The sequence below is a fragment of the Calidris pugnax genome, unplaced genomic scaffold (genome assembly GCF_001431845.1).
Source record: "Calidris pugnax isolate Ruff unplaced genomic scaffold, ASM143184v1 scaffold4, whole genome shotgun sequence".
Taxonomy (NCBI): Eukaryota; Metazoa; Chordata; class Aves; order Charadriiformes; family Scolopacidae; genus Calidris; species Calidris pugnax.
In genome coordinates this window covers 6355931-6372086 of record NW_015090781.1, presented here as the reverse complement: position 1 = coordinate 6372086, position 16156 = coordinate 6355931, and the positions used below count along the sequence as shown (strand labels likewise).

The 16156-nt window shown below is 38.9% G+C and overlaps 1 protein-coding gene across 5 annotated transcripts in view; it reads right to left on the bottom strand.

Moving 5' to 3' along the window:
- Nucleotides 1-1247: 1247 nt before the first annotated feature.
- Nucleotides 1248-16156, bottom strand: part of ADD3 (adducin 3) — a 101118-nt gene continuing 86209 nt past the window's right edge. For 4 of the 5 annotated variants that reach the window (XM_014958753.1, XM_014958763.1, XM_014958785.1 and 1 more), the window contains 13 exons: nucleotides 15158-15296; nucleotides 13521-13672; nucleotides 13314-13394; nucleotides 12097-12246; nucleotides 11080-11223; nucleotides 10893-10991; nucleotides 9665-9847; nucleotides 8599-8856; nucleotides 7404-7523; nucleotides 5890-5979; nucleotides 5346-5469; nucleotides 4342-4437; nucleotides 1248-3652 (listed from right to left, as the gene is read on the bottom strand). In XM_014958753.1, coding sequence (XP_014814239.1) covers nucleotides 3354-3652; nucleotides 4342-4437; nucleotides 5346-5469; nucleotides 5890-5979; nucleotides 7404-7523; nucleotides 8599-8856; nucleotides 9665-9847; nucleotides 10893-10991; nucleotides 11080-11223; nucleotides 12097-12246; nucleotides 13314-13394; nucleotides 13521-13672; nucleotides 15158-15296 — 1935 coding nt within the window. In that variant the 3' untranslated portion in view covers nucleotides 1248-3353. The remainder of the gene's footprint in view (nucleotides 3653-4341; nucleotides 4438-5345; nucleotides 5470-5889; nucleotides 5980-7403; nucleotides 7524-8598; nucleotides 8857-9664; nucleotides 9848-10892; nucleotides 10992-11079; nucleotides 11224-12096; nucleotides 12247-13313; nucleotides 13395-13520; nucleotides 13673-15157; nucleotides 15297-16156) is intronic. The other variant, XM_014958793.1, reaches the window with a different exon arrangement.

Below are 16156 nucleotides of genomic sequence, written 5' to 3'. Positions count from 1 at the left end.
CTCGCCTTAGTGCAGCTCTGAGCGACCGTGGATGCTCCTGGAGACCAACGATAGTAAGAACATTACTTGAATCTTGGTTAAGATTGATTTAAAATGCTGAACCAAAATTATCCTCCCACACGGGGACCGAGTTCATGAAACTGTCACCAGACACGGGGAGGGCAGGATTCTGTCTGTCTTGTAAACAGAAACAAAAGGCTGATCTGTGGAAAGACAATGAAAATAAACATTTGTCCAAGTCCTTAAAGACGTTTCCCAGAGCCAGTATAGCTATAAAAACATAACACTGCAACTTCTGCAGCCTCAGAGACTCCGAGGTATCCCAGATGCTGGCAGGGCACGACACAGATGTCTTCAAATAATTTTGCATTAAAGGCCTCTCTACAAAACCCCTTTGTTTTCATTAATAAAATAAAATAAAAACCTAAAGAAAGTTATTTCCCCAAGCTATTTCCCTGCTCTGTACTTACACAGCACTTAAACCAGCTGAGTCCTGAGCCAGGGTACGCAAACCCACGCTGCAGAGCAGAAGACACAGACCAAGAAGACGGGGACACGTGCCCCAGGAGCAAAAAGCCCCCAGCACAAACTCAACCAGGGTTCAAACAACTGCCTGCCAACGCGGCGTACCTTACCACGGGCCTGTCCTCTTTCATCTCCAGGATCTGCTGCAGAGGAACCAACTGTTCTCTAATAGGATCAGACAACTTTCCTGCACCGCTTTCGGAACAAGCACAAGCAAGAAGCCACCTTCAGAATAAACTCTTGAGAAGTAACATGCATAATCAAGGCATTGTTTCTACAAGCAAGAAATCATAGAATCATAGCATGGTTAGAGTTGGAAAGGACCTTAAAGATCATTGAGTTCCACCCCCCTGCCCTGGGCAGGGACACCTCCCACCAGACCAGATTGCTCCAAGCCCCATCCAGCCTGGCCTTGAACCCCTCCAGGGATGGGGCAGCCACAGCTTCTCTGGGCAACCTGTTCCAGTGTCTCACCACCCTCACAGCAAAGAATTTCTTTCTGGTATCTAATCTAAATCTACCTTCTTTCAGTTTAAAACCATTACCCCTCATCCTATTGCTCCACTCCCTGATAAAGAGTTCCCCCCCCACCTCTCCTGTAGCCCCTTCAGGCACTGGAAGGGGCTGTAAGGTCTCCCCGGAGCCTTCTCATCTCCAGGATGAACAACCCCAACTCTCTCAGTTGAGCACTGCACAAACAAAAGGCTGCCATACAAAATCCATCTATTTAAAATACTGTTTATTTGTGATTTAACATTAATTAGCATTACATCTATGAGCAATTTCAGATAACATTTATATATTTTCCACAGGACACAAGAGTTGGCTGGCTCATTCTTTATGCCAAAGCAAGTAAATAGAGGCATTAGCAAAAGGTGCAAATAGTTCACGGTTGCATTTTAAAAAATATTTATGCACATTGCATTCATTTAGATATATTTTTTAAAAAGTTATGAAAAGCGTAGTTCACAGGTTACTGTTTCTACATATGTTGTAATACAACACAAATAATGTAGAACATAAAAAACAAAGTAGTAAGCAACTGAAAGTTTCCACTATGATTAAAAACACTGATTCCAGTATTTAGTGATAGCTAGAAAATTGTTTCCAGGATCCATTCCAACATTGCATTATCACACTGAACACGGTCAAAGCTAACCAGCCCCCCAACATGCTATAATCAACATTTTTGCATGCCAAACCACTCTCCAGCCATATTTAACAATTATATATGGTATAATATTTCAACCGGCAATTTGGGAATCACATGGATCTTTTAAAATGTACGTTCTATTGCGATGACTGATTTACAGACAGTTTGACACAGCGAAGAAAACCCTATGTTAATTTCTATGTTTAGTTTGTATTTACAATACAGTAAAAGTACTAAAATGACAATATCAGTAAAAATGAGTAAGTGGCAGTACCACCCCTACCCATGGCACTAGGCTCTGATTTGCTCTGGGTTCATCCAAAGGACAACACAGATTCATGAGACCCTTTTACAATTCAAATGAAAGTGAAGAAAAAAACCCAAAGTGTTGCACTCTGTATGAATCCATACAAATTATTTAAAACGTCTAATATGGAAATGTCACTTTGCTGATTTAATAAAAATATCCCACAATCCATATCATATATTTAAAAAAAATAATCACCAGACTTTTACTTTCTTTGTCTCCTCCTATTTTCTTACTATTTCACTTTCCCTTTTAACAGTTTTGTTTCCTTCATTTGGTTATGTTAAGAGATTATTTTTCTTCATTCATTAGCAATACCATGAGAGAAAAAAACAACCCACAAGTAATTTTTAAACACGAATCCAGTTCAATTTTATATGCTTTTATCTTTTGATTTCTAAGCCCCTGGATTCCTGCATTATATTTAAGTATACTCTAAACCAAGCATTCTTAAATACACTCTACTATTCAATGCTTGGTTCACATGCTTATAATACCTTTATACTGAATGGTATACAAACATTTGAACATATAAAATCTTCTTTTTGTTTTGCCAGTTAAACTAAATTATCAATGTTAAGTGTATAAAATCCCCCTTCTTGAAAAATAAGGGTTTCCCACCCCCCTCCCCCAACTGATAGAATAAAAAAGAAGTCTTCAAAAATTATATTTCACTAAAATGAAATATTTGGCAAAAAAGTTATTGAAGAATGGAATTCTTTAGACATTTTGTATAATTCCAAATAAACTTTCTCTTACACAGTTTTCCCCCTAATATTATGTGCCAGTGTATAATATTTCTATATGATCTAATCTTAAAAAAGATTTAAAGGTGTGCTGTTAATATGCACCCACTCAAACAGGGGCACAGAAACATAAAATATATGGTCAAAATCACAATACAAAAATGTATGATCCGGTTACCAAATGAGACAGCAGTTTTAAAAAGTCGTATGATCACTCATCAGTAACTTTTAATAAAGACTTGAACTGTACTGAAAAGTTTAAGGTCTGCAAAATACTCCAAGCAGAACTGGCTGCTGCAGCCTGTGGTGGTATTCGCTCTTGCTATGAGGGTAATCGAGCACCTGCCAGTGTAGTTCTACAGGAAACTAATGACTGTTTCCAACCCTCATAGCAATTTTGGACACAGTTAAGTGAGAGATGAATTAACTTTCAATTAACATGAAAGGTTTTTTTTTTGTTTGGTTGTTTGTTCTTTTTTTTTTTTTTTCTTAAAGCAAAACCTCTTCCAGTTCCTTTTTGTTTAGGTTAAGAGTCCAGTTACTGCACACCCCTAACACTACGCTGTTAATGGTCAACTTAAACGTTTCAAATGTGCAATGTCTCCTCACATCACAACTGCACTTACGCTTCCACTTTCTCCTTCTTTTTACTCTTTTTCAGGAAAGACGGGGTGCGGAATTTCTTCTTCTTCTTCGACGGGGATTTGGAAGGTGACCCTTCAGGGGACAGGGCCTCTTCTATCTTTTCAGAGCTTTTAATTGTAATCTCTACGCTCTCCACAGTACTAGTGGTTAACTGGCTGACCCTCTTGGTGAGATCTTCCTCCACGTCATGAGCGTCCTCCTTGCCGTTCACCACCACCACTGGCAACTCCACAGATATGAGGTTAGCGTTCTGGGTATAGAAATCTTCATGATTTTCTGAAAGAACAATTTTGCAATTATTTATGTCTACTATCATGTAAAAAGACCCGTATTGAGACAAAGTGTGTGAGTTTGGATCACGATCCAAAGAATAAAACCCAAAGTGGTTAGATGTGTCTTTTTCCCCCCACTTTATCTACACTCTTAACTTCTTGTAAGCAGAAAACCCTGAGAAAATGTCATTAAAGGAGAACAGGCTGAAAAAGCTAACCTTATGTCTGCCAGGTGTATAAAGAGCTCAAGCTGTATACAGCCTATACAAAGACAGTCTGCACAGCTTGTACGTATTCAGTCTCCAGCACACTCAGAATTATGCTTTACCACAAGAGACTGATTTATGAAAGCACAGCCATTCCATCCATAAGTCTTTGGAGAAGTAGCCTTTCAAAAGGCCTTCTTAGACCTCGCTGGAAAAGTCTTAGGCAAAAAAACCCCTGATATTAACACTTATAATATCTATTTCCTCCACCTTATTAATATCTAAGTTTCAGTATGCCCTGTGTTGTTTTCTGCTTGTGAGAACTACACATTATAAAAAGTAGGGAAAAGCAGTTTTCTGGACAGAGTCCCACCCAGAGGGCTCTTTTTGGCTCAGTTGACCTCACACAGGTGTAAGAACACAGCAGCGGAGCAGATGGCTCAGGTTTTCAGGGCCATTGGCATTGTACAGAAATTGCATGGAATACCTTCTAATTTTTCTGGGACATTTTGCGGGGATTGAGTTTGTGACTGAATTTGTGACACAGATGAACCGTCATCTGAGAACAATTCCTGTTCAGCATCTGCAGGACAAGACTGGAATTAGTAGCCAAGCAAAAGTCAAAATCAAGCAAGAAAGTCAGTGCTACAAGATTTACAGCTCTGTTAGCATTGCATTGCTCATGCTGACAACACTGAGTAGTTACAATACACAGTTTAAACTCTACAGAATTATGTATTTACATGTTTTATCTGCTAACAATCACTCTATATTAGTTCTTTAACAGAAAGCATTAAAAAGGGTGGCAGGGCTGCATTCCAAGTAGCACGCCCCATGGTTTTATCTAGCCATAAGTCACACAGTTTGCTGTCACAGTAAGCTATCACGCCCTGAATGTGGCACATAGCAAAACTGTTTTATTACACAATATTAGTGAAGAAGAATGCATAACAATGTTATTGTTAAAATAAAAAACAATTACTCTGCATTAGTAATTCCCTACGGAATAGTAGAATTAGAAGATGATGTAAAAAGTGAAAGTAGATGAGTTTTGCACACCAGGAGAACAGAAGAAAAATTCAAAGAAGCCAAGACCAAACATCTTGGTAAACTTTTGCTCAGCTGGGCACAGACCTGAGCACCTTTGATATCAACTTTGAGGAGGACCAAGATGACCTTCACGGGCTCTTCCAACCTAAGTTATTTTACAATTCTGACAAAATCAGTCATTATGTTAAAAGTGTGTTTTTGTCAACCCCGTTGCTGTGCAAACCTTTCATTGCTTTAATAATAACACAAACCAAAGTGGAAAAAACCCAAAACATTTAACAAAAAATTCTACTGTCAGAAGGAACAATTAGTTCTAAAGTAGTTGCCAACAGTACCTGCTAATAATTAACGTGCATACATTTTTTACAGTAGATATTTTCAAACTAATAATGAACTTATTATTAAAATGTAAACCCCAACATCCAAAAACACACCACTGACCTTCCAACCCTTGCTGCTTGCGCTCAATTGTTTTCTTGTACTCTTCCAGTTCCTTTTCTGTGAGATGGCTGAAGGGGTTGGGTGGTGCCGGAGGCGCGTGCTCATCGTCTTCAAACTGCATGGGCTGGAAATGAGAAACCCACAAAATTTAACAGTTAAAAACAAACCAAAAAAAGAAGCAGGCAAGCAAGATATACATGTTTAATGTTTCTCTTTGGCCCGAAGTTTGGTGACATCAGATTGGCAGGGAATGTAGAAGAAAAAGACAGATGCATCCAGATGAAAATGACCCCATTGAATAAATGAACAGACAGAGGTCCTACTCCATTAATACTAATGGCAGGGAAACTTGCCATGCATATTTCCATTTGAAACTGACATTTTAAACCTCTGAAATGAAACATGAATAAAACGTATCACACATCCAAAATCTGGAATTAAAACAATTCCTTCTAACAAAGCATTTAGGAAAAATAACCCAAACTGGTGTTTGAAAGACAAATAACCCAAAGGTTTGTAAATCAATTAATTGTGTCCTACTCACTGGACTTGGCTTTTTATCCACGACAATCCCAGCGAGCAGCTGCGACTGTGGTCCTGCTGTCTTTAGGTCATATCTGTTTTGCTCCCTTATCTAGATAGAGAAAATAAACCAGGTTAGAAACAGGTATTTCTCTTTAACAAATCCTAAGCCAATTAGCTTTGCAAAGCCAGTAACGAAGGCAGCAGTGAATGCCTGGAGGATCAAGCTTATGCTACTGCACCTAAATATGAAGAACTCTCCTTCCAGCTCTGAAGACACTGCATTTGTGGTTTAGCCCTTGGAGTACTCCCAAATACCTACCCTAGTCCCAGCTCCTGCACTTCACACTAGCCACTGTCTACAAATAAGCTCCAAGGCATAGTATGTGTCTCAACCTGTCCTCTCCGTCCCCCCAAAATAAGTGTGAACACAAAGGTTGGTAAAGTTTTTTCCTTCTGCAAATATCTCATTATTTTCCCCAAGCCAGCAGCCCGAGCTTCACACTGTCAGAGCTTAAAAGACTGACAGATCACATATAAATAAAAATACAAATCAGAAAAAAAAATAAATCTACATAAACTATCTACTGAGACAGTAACACGCATGAATTTAAAAATCATTGTCTGGGACTTGTGTTATTAATCTCTAGATGATTAGAGGGTGCCTTTCCAGTTCTAAGGAAGGGAGTTGTTCCTTTTGACTCCAGTTCAGTCCCCATGGATACTGATATGGTGCTTTCCAAGAAAGAAAGAAAAAAAAAAGTAATCAAATGGAAAGTGTCTTGAACATCTGTTAATACAGTTATGCCTAGGGTGGAGTATTTTGTCAGTCTGACAGTCAGAATCTTATGTGCTGGAAGGGAAAAGCAGTGAGATATTTGTGTTTACAGATAGGTCCAACAATAACCTTATTCTTTTTTTTTTATTTCTTTTTTTTTTTTTTTTGGGCCATTAGGAAGCAGAGGGGACCAAAGAAACTCCATCTTAATAAGTGCTAGGAGAATTAACAGAACAAATAGGGCCAACAATAACCCTTTTTTTTTTTTTTTTTTTCTTTTTTTTTTTTTTTTGGCCATTAGGAAGCAGAGGGGACCAAAGAAACTCCATCTTAATAAGTGCTAGGAGAATTAACAGAGAACAGAGTGAGATTACAGTCTGAGATTGAATCGTGCTGCAGACGATGCACAGCAACTCGGTTCATGTTGACACCTCATCATCCACTAAGTATAATCCTAAATAGCAGGGACTACCATTTCCAATCATTTCCAGAGTTAATACTCATCCTTCACCAAACTATTGCATTGAAAATTTATATATATGTGTATATATATAAAAAAATATGTATCTACAGACTTCATGGATGTCATACATTCAAATATATGCTTTTTTGTGCCAAAAATCACATACATTTCAGGAAATTCCTTAGTAAAATCAGAACATTAGAAAATGTAATTTTACTACTGCATTAAATAATTACTTGAACATAGAATTTTATTTGGAAATGTTGCAATTTTCATTTCATTACACTTCTTTTACCTTATTTCTCTTTTCCAACACTTCACTGGGGTTTGTGTTTAGAGGAACAAATTGGTTTGGATCTTCGATTTTGATTGGCGTTCCTCCACTGGTCTTGGAGGAGTCATCAGCTTTCATCCACTTGAAGGAGAAAAAAAAAATAAAGAGGCTAAAACCCCCAGCCTGATGGGGAATAACAATTCTCAGTGTTGTTTTACTGTTAAAGAGCAGATATAAACAACGGCCTTTCTGACTTTATTCTCAATTCCACATGACATGCACAAAATAATCTCAACTCCTTACAAGTTTGTATGTTTTCCCAAGAGGATTTAAATTGCCTTGAACATGTATCAACAAGATTACTTTTTGTAAACACTGAAATGCATTCCTGAAAAACGCAGTATTAACTCTGTACAAATGAAGTCATATTTAGAAAGGATCTAACTTCCTAGTAAGCACATAGATCTACCAGCTCCACAGCCCTTGTTCATGCCATCAGATTCCACCTCTGCTAACCACACATTTTGTCTGGAGTTTTTTTCCTTTGTAAGTAAAGTTTTATATCAGTTCCTGAAGGTGTTCCTCCCGAATTTTAGAAACTCGATAGCCTGCCAGCAGGAGGAGCTGATGCATTTACAAGTTGTACTGTGCAACTGGGAGTAGTCCCATAGCAAATACCACATTTCCTAGTCCTGGACGAGCCACCTCTCTCCAGGCTGGAAACACAGTGGAAGCATCTTACAGAGATGAAGGAGGAGGAAAAATCTTGATCATCATTCAAAATAGCAGAATAAACAGACTCTTCGACATCTTTTTTTAACAGGCTCAGGGACAGTTAGAGATTAATTAGAGCTTGTGTCTCCCTTGTGCAGAGAACAAACCATGGGTTATTTTAAAGCTTCTTATATTTGGTGGATAATTAACAGCATTAAAAGATATGGTAGAAAAACTGTTTTCTACTTCAGGAATCAGAAGAGCTGGTAACAACAAGGAAATCATTGCTAAATTTTATCATAAAGTGCTACTCTTCCAAACAGTAATCCCCCCTGTGCCCCAAACAGAGGGGACCCTTAGTACTAATGTCATTAAGTCTCCCTAAAAACCTGTTTTCATTTGTTTGATAACATTATTTTCTAATCCTGTTAAAGATTTCCTGTGCAGAATTTATTTTCTCTCAAGTGTTAAAACTAAGCAACTGCCTAGAGTATCTACCTACCGTGATCTTAGTCCTGGGACTGGTTTCCCCGTTCCAGGACTCCTCAGGCACATTGACTTTCAAGTATGTGTTTGGAGAGTTCAGCCATCTTGTCTTTTCCCTCTGTTGCCTCTGCGCCAGGAATTTCAGGGGGGAAAGAGGGACTGTATCATCTTCAAACGAAAAGGCAGTCACAGTGGCTGGGATCTCAACATCACTTTTATGTCTGGGTTTTTCCCTGACTAACGGTTGCCTATAGGCATAGCCAGTTCTGTATCCCTGGGGAGGAGGAGAAACAACAGAAAATTAATTTCAAAAAAATAATAAAAAAAAATAAATCAGGAAAAGGTATTCAAAGAGAGTCATGGAAGTTTTGTGCTGCTTTATGTGCATTAAACAGGTCCACTAAGCTCCAGAGAGATTGAGCCAGTGGTATCATTCATATTCCTAATATTCAGGAGCCCCAGTTAAAATGCCCTGCACAGCAGCAGTTGAAGAGGACCCCACTTGCACTTCACCTTCCTCCTGTAATGGTCAATGTCTGACCAAATGACCTGCTCGGGCTGTGACCCAGGTAGCATTCCTGAGGACATTTATCTGACTTGCCCAACAGCCCATCCTAGTTCATGACACTCTCCCCTTCCTCACTCTATTTGTATTAAAGGCTGTTCCAGAATTCATACTGCAGTGAAACAGACATTTCAAACAAATAGCTTATTATCATCTTCTTTCTCAATAGTAGAGATTAATACAATAGAGGTAATCTTCTATGTCTATTTACCAGGATGTGATTAAACTTTATTATTACAAGACTACTATAAAAAACAAATATGTTTGTGAGATGGGTAGAACAAAATTTAAGTTCAAAACATTATAAATTCTTACCAAGACAGAATACTTCTGTCAGATATGCTGACATAATAAAAACTAAACCAAGCAGAAGAGATTTCATATACAATAAAAGTTACTCCATTTTCAAACTCACAAGGAAACAAGAAAAAAAAAAATCATTGGCTTTACAGAAGCTAATCCTGCACTCAGAAGTTGCTAAAAGACTGTTGGGACAAAGCCATCGAAGTGCTCTCACCAGGTTGTCCAGCATCCTCATGAGTGCTTCAAATTCTTGCTCCCCAACCTTCCATTTCTGCTGTGAAGCCATGTTAACCCCACCTCCTCCCGTCGCTGCCACGGCGTGGGTGGAAGGCTTGAACTTCTGCAGATCCAGGAGTAAGAGATTGTCTATCCCACCCGCTCCAGCTAATGCATGAACCTGGAGACATCAATGAGTGCATTTCATTTGTGGAAAAGCTTTTGGATTCTTTTCTGAATTCACGGGAGAAACACGCTTAAATACGTGCTGCAGTTATTTCTCATGCTAATTTTTTTCTGTGCTAAAATGTATTAAAATATATAGCAAGCGATTCTTGTAGAAAGGATGATACTATCTGCTCATAATTGCACTTTCAAAGGGATAGACTCAAACACCAGCTTTCAAGAGTACCTTAAAAAGGTCCTTCTGCATCACCAGACAAATTTTTTTTCATTTTTATACATGTTTCAAAATGAATGAGTGATTGAACTCAAATTGAATGGCAGGTGAGGGAGGAGAGGAAAGGACGGGAGACTGTCATTTGCACCCCCAAACACCTACGGGGGAGGACAGGATCACTGGGTACTAGTAAGAGCAAAGTGATGCAGTTTCTGGGGACAGGCTTCGGAGTTATGGAAGGTGAGGACACTTTCAGTGGTCTCTCACCTCAGGTTATATGTAGGTAATACCTAGATATCTAACTAGGCAGCTAAAGTTAGATGAAATGGAAACAACTCATTTGGGGACTCATTATTTTTAAATACACTGCCCTCTACCATTGCTCCAAAGACCTTTTGTTTATTTGGTTTTACAGATCTTTGTGATCACAGACAAGCTTCTTTCATTGCCACAACGTTCAGCTTTGATACTCGAGCTGGACGTCGAGAGATCTTACGTCCCACTTCCACATGCAACGAGCACCACTGAAACCATCAGCTGACAGAAGCCCAGCCTGAAGCTCGCTCTTCACAGCACGGAACAAAACCTGCACCCTCCAGAGTGTAACACCACCGGTACTCGCTCTAGGAAGAATGCTACAGTATTTGTGCTCTCCCTTCCATGTTGTCCTGATTACTCCAGTTTCCCTGCCTTTGATCTGGCATATTATTACTGGATTCCACAACCCCAAATATTTTGTAATATGAGAGATCTTCCCATCTGGGACACAGCCTGTAACTCAGCGGCGTAAACGTTGGAAATTAAATACAGATAAATTCTCTCTCACCTGCGTTTCACAGGCCAGTTGCACATTGAAAATATAGTGGAATGCTTCTTCCAGTGTCTCCCCTAGTGCTACCACACCATGGTTCCTCAAGACTAATACCTAGAAAATGAAGACACTAATGTTAAATGGTAGAAACTGGCGCAGTACATGAAAATTGTTTATGAAGAGCGTGAGTGAGGCTGAATACCTTGCAACTGGGTCCAAGAACTTTCTGAAGCTGAATTCTCTCTTCCTGTTCATCAAGAGATCCCTGGTAGTTGTAATAAGCAACATCTCCCAGGATCAGAGCTTCTTGTGATATGGGAAGGATGCCACATTTCATAGACGAAACCTGTTTCAAGAAAATGAAGTACTGGTAATTAGGAAAGAATGAAATTCTTAAAACCCACATCTCAGCCATCCAAGCCTTAGCAGGCTGTACGTTCTGTCTTTGCTAGAAGAGAGACAAACTCTCTCCGAGCTGAGAAACAATACCTTTGTTTTTTTTCCTAGTCCAGTGTGCAGTAGGGTGACAGAGCTGCTGCCACCCAACCTAGGGACATTATCCCAACTAAGTTGATTTTTGTGAATTTTAACCATGTTTAATTCTTAGCATAAGCCTACTTAATGGTTTTTCCTTCTTTTCCACATTTGTAACTTCAAAAAGTCAGTATAAAAGCCATTCCTTTTTTTCTCCGTAGTCAAGGAATGCACATATATGCATTTATATGTAAAATAATATGATTTTATCTATTCAACTTAAACCAATTCTTTCAAGTCTCCTTATATTTTTATCATTGTTATACAGACCGTTTTTAACTTCCGTGCTATGACTTTTTAATAGTGAGGTAAATCCAAACCAGACATTTAACTACTAATTAAGCCACTTAAAAATGGAGCTGCATAATGCAAATGCTGATGAACACAGCACATTATGTGGCCCAAGATGCTATAAATGAAGCCTGTGTTAACTATATACTTTATAGCCTGAGCCTCAACCTGAGCACAATTGTATCTGAGCATCAGTTTATTCCTACGCGTTTCACTGCGGTGGCCCAGCCCTCCCACTCTGCTTATTTGATAACCTCACACCTTTTTTTAGAGGCGATGTTAAAAATAAAAACAGAACTGCTGCGTGCAGTGATTCAGATTCAGAGGGGTGATCTAAGTTCATAAAGTAAGCCTTTTTTTTTTTCCTCTTTATGCTAGAAGGAGGGAGACTTACAGCTGCAGTTGCAGGGGTGTGTATGTGTATGACACATCTGACGTCGGGGCGCGTGGAGTAGATGGCCACATGTGGACTGAATCCTGCGTTGTCAATACTTAGAGTTGTACTTCCCTGGTCAACTACATCTCCTAGGATGTTTACCTTAACCTGGAAAAGTCAAGCAAAGGAACAATATTCAGAAAGTTTGCGACAACTGCCACTACCTCCAAACTACCCTCCCCTTGGTACCAAATTTCCCCACATGTTTAGGGCTCAGAGGATGAAAATTAAGTAGGAGAGCAGCCATGAATCTGTACGTCAATAAACCATCCTGCTGTCCGAGCCCTTGAGAGCTGGTGGAAGTTCAGCTATGGAAGAAGTAAATACAAGACCCTGATACATCATATATTCCTCTTTGGTCTAGCTGAGCTCTCCTTGTTTCTGACTTGCAAAAATATTTTTGTTGACATTTCCTACATTCTATATATGAAGAAAATTCAGCCTATGAGAAATTTCCAATAAGAAATTAAATGTATAGGGATTTTTAAATTTCACGGGAACATTAAAACAATAATTGCAGGATCAACAAAAGACAACAGCAGGGTCATATCAGGTCTCGTTCTCATGTCTGTATTTTGGTTCTCTGTGTGCTGGTGTAATGTGATCAGTCTCAATCTGCTACCCCTTCCAACTGGATGTCATTTCTTTACAGATACGTACTGACATGAAGAACATATGGCAGGTTCTGCATCAAAAATTGCACGATTTAGCAGCTACCATTGCCCAAATGCCAATCTGTAACTTCACCCAGCCCTTTTGTTAGGCCTGGGGAAGATTATTCAACTGGGTTTCCCCACTTGTAAAGATAAGAGCTGACTCTACTAACACGACTCCTACAGAGTCATTTCATATGTATTACCATATTGTCAGGTTATAAAAGGTTGCTGTTACACTGCGGGGATTTGATGAGCTCCAGCAGACAGGAAAACAAAACTTTGCTGCTCCACATTGAAGCTGAAGACAAAGCACCAGAAAGAAAAACTAAACCCAAAAAGAAATGCTGAGGACAAAGGATGCTAGTATCTAAATAGTTAATCAGCTTTTCATCTGGTGGGTAAACATTAAAAAACAAATAAGAGCATGATTATAGTTCAGAAGTCCATTTCAGCAGCCACAAAAGTCTTTCAGAAAACAGGTTGAGCCTTGCTGGTTATTACAGCAGGTGAATCACCTACCAAATTAGAAGCTGAAGCTTCAGAAAAGGACAGACCTCTTGGAATGATTAGAATGTGGTCATGTTCTTTGCTTACTCTTACCTGCAAAGGAGGAAGAAAATGGATTACTGATCTATTTTGGAATTTATATTATTCAGGGGGAAAATGAATTTGACCTAATAGGTAAGATCCCAAATAATAAAAGAAATTATCCTCTAAAATACTTACTGTGATATAGGCATTTGGCAAATGTGCCCACCCGAACAAGTCAGCCAATCTATATAAACTGGCTAACTTGCAACGGGTGAGTTTTTCTCCCTTAACAAAGGAGGAGGTATCTATCCCAGGTAGATCATTGATGGGTGTAATCATCCCATGGCCTGAAAAACAGATAAACAATTACGATGGCCAGTCGGACAATTAAACAACTTCTAGCTATGCTGGGATCTTCTAGAAGCAGTGTATTTAAATTGTCAGCAGAGCAATAATAGCAATTATTAGACTGGAACTGCATTGCTAGGATTTCCAAGCAGTTTCTTTACTTAAACCACTGTTTAAGAGAGTGGGAACCATACCCCAAATTTAAGTCTTATCTCTCTCAAACACGAGAGAGGTGAAATACAGCTTTCCTTTGATGTACCACTCCAATTTTGAGCTCTCTCCTAATTCAAGACCCTACATAGGACCAGAACTGCACTTTAAGACATTTGCCACTAATGAACGATTTTTACATGCTTGAAGATTACAGGAGAACACATTCCTGCCAGACTTCAACACCAGTAGAACTGAACTGAAGTCTCAATCTGAGCACTTTAATTTAGTCGTATTGAAGAAATTAGGATTAGTGCCAGAGTTCTCAAACTGCTGGACAGAAGAGATCACTTCCTAACAAAGAAAGCACAGAGATCAATTGATCTCTTTGACTTGTGACTACACAAATATATGCCTCTCCCCTTCCTGAATGCCCTGATATCCCTTTGAGAGCTACAGCCTTTGCTTATAGACCAGAAGAGGTAAAATAAGTAAAAGTGATTTTGTTTTTCAACAAAAAGAGTATGCACATTAGTTGTCCTGTCACTGTCCCTGGGCAAACACAGTAGAGACAACAGTTGGACCCACTGTCTCCCTGCCCAGCCAGAGACGTGGAGATAAGATTATTTGGGCTATCTGTTGTTCTCTTCTTCCACTTGTTTTATCAAATGGGCTCTGAAGAGCCATTTTGGTACCAATTCTCAAAAGATGCTGAATTCCGACAGCTGCCACTGTACTTCAGGCTTGTAAGCTCCCATATGATGTCCACCCACATAACTTAAATTGACTTTAACATTTCAGTGCTTTATGACTTGGAAAGAAAAACTTGGGTGTTAACTGAAAGATCCTAGTGACATCTTTATAACTAGAGTGCATACTACAAGCTGTTTTTAACTGTGGGAGCTGTTTGTGTGACAATTCCGTTTGCTACGCTATCCTCCCCTCTTTTTAAAAAATAATAATTTATTTGCAAGAGCAGAAAAATAAACAATCTAAATTGTTATGTATTTCACGTCTCAGTTTAAGCCCATGTTAAAAAGCTAATAGTAACAGGGTGCAGCATTTTGTTCCCCAACTCGGTTTAACTTTTACTAGAAAATTCTAGAGTAAATGAATGTGAGAACTCCAAACACTTTGGATATCATTATATAAATCAAAGAGTTTGAGAGAAAGGAGCCTAAAAAGGAAAGTTAAGGACACCATCTGTACTACTTCACAGCTGAAGCAAGCTCTGACAGAACTTCTATTCAAAGAGGAGATCCCAACATTGCTAAGCCCTGGTAATAATAGAAAAAGAAAGGGAAAAAATGCAATTATATGCATAATTCACTTACTGAGTGAAGATGAGGAAAAACCTGCAAAAGAGCTTGCAGTAATGTATTCAGCGATCTGCTGTAATGCAAGCAGTCCAGAGGGGTTATTGCCTTTCTTCATCTGTTCTTGAATAAGGCATTCCAGATCTTCTCTAAAAGCCTGTAGAAACATTTGAGAATCATCAAGGAAACCTGGCTTTGATAGAAATAAGATTATTATAGGTGGGGCTGGTAGCTTTCCCTATTACTAATGTTACATGACACTTCCCCTTAGACCTTGTTTTTAGCTGCTTATAACTTTGCCAGACTTTAACCATTTGACCTAAACTTTGTATGGTAAGTATTGGCAATTTGGGGGGCAGGAGGAAGGAGTCTGGTCACAAAGGGTTTACTATTTCCCAGAACAAAATAAGATAAAACGTATTTTTGTAAATACTAACAAAACCCCACTATTATCGATAATTAAAGAGTTCTCCGTATTTTGGAAGAGGTACTTGAAATTCAATCAGGATGTGTTGCTTTTAGTGCTGGATATTTTTTAATTCCATAATTGCTCTGAAAATCCATCCAAATTTGATAAAGTTATAAACAACTGGAAAACTGGAGCTCATCCATTCCTAACTAGTACCACAGACATGCAAAAACTGGAGGAATGCCACGATGTCACCTCCTCTCTTTCTTTCCTTTTCTCAAAGGGAAAAAAGCCTTCCCTTTTCTCCCGTATAAAATGTCTGCAACCCCAAGAGATAAACACTTGCAGAAAATATAATGAAATAGCTTTTCACAGTATCAAATTTAATATACTATGTGCTGTGGACAAAAATTGTTCCTTCTAGATGACAGACAGATTAACCACTACCCACAACAAATGCCTGTCCAGGACTACTTCAATCTTGACATTTCTAGACTGAGTAAATTCTGTTCCTTCAAACTTCCCTTATAGGTTAAATTTTCTAAGCCTCTCATTATTTCTTGGCAGCATCTTCCAGCTTTTGCCTGACCCAGCAGTACGCAAAGCTG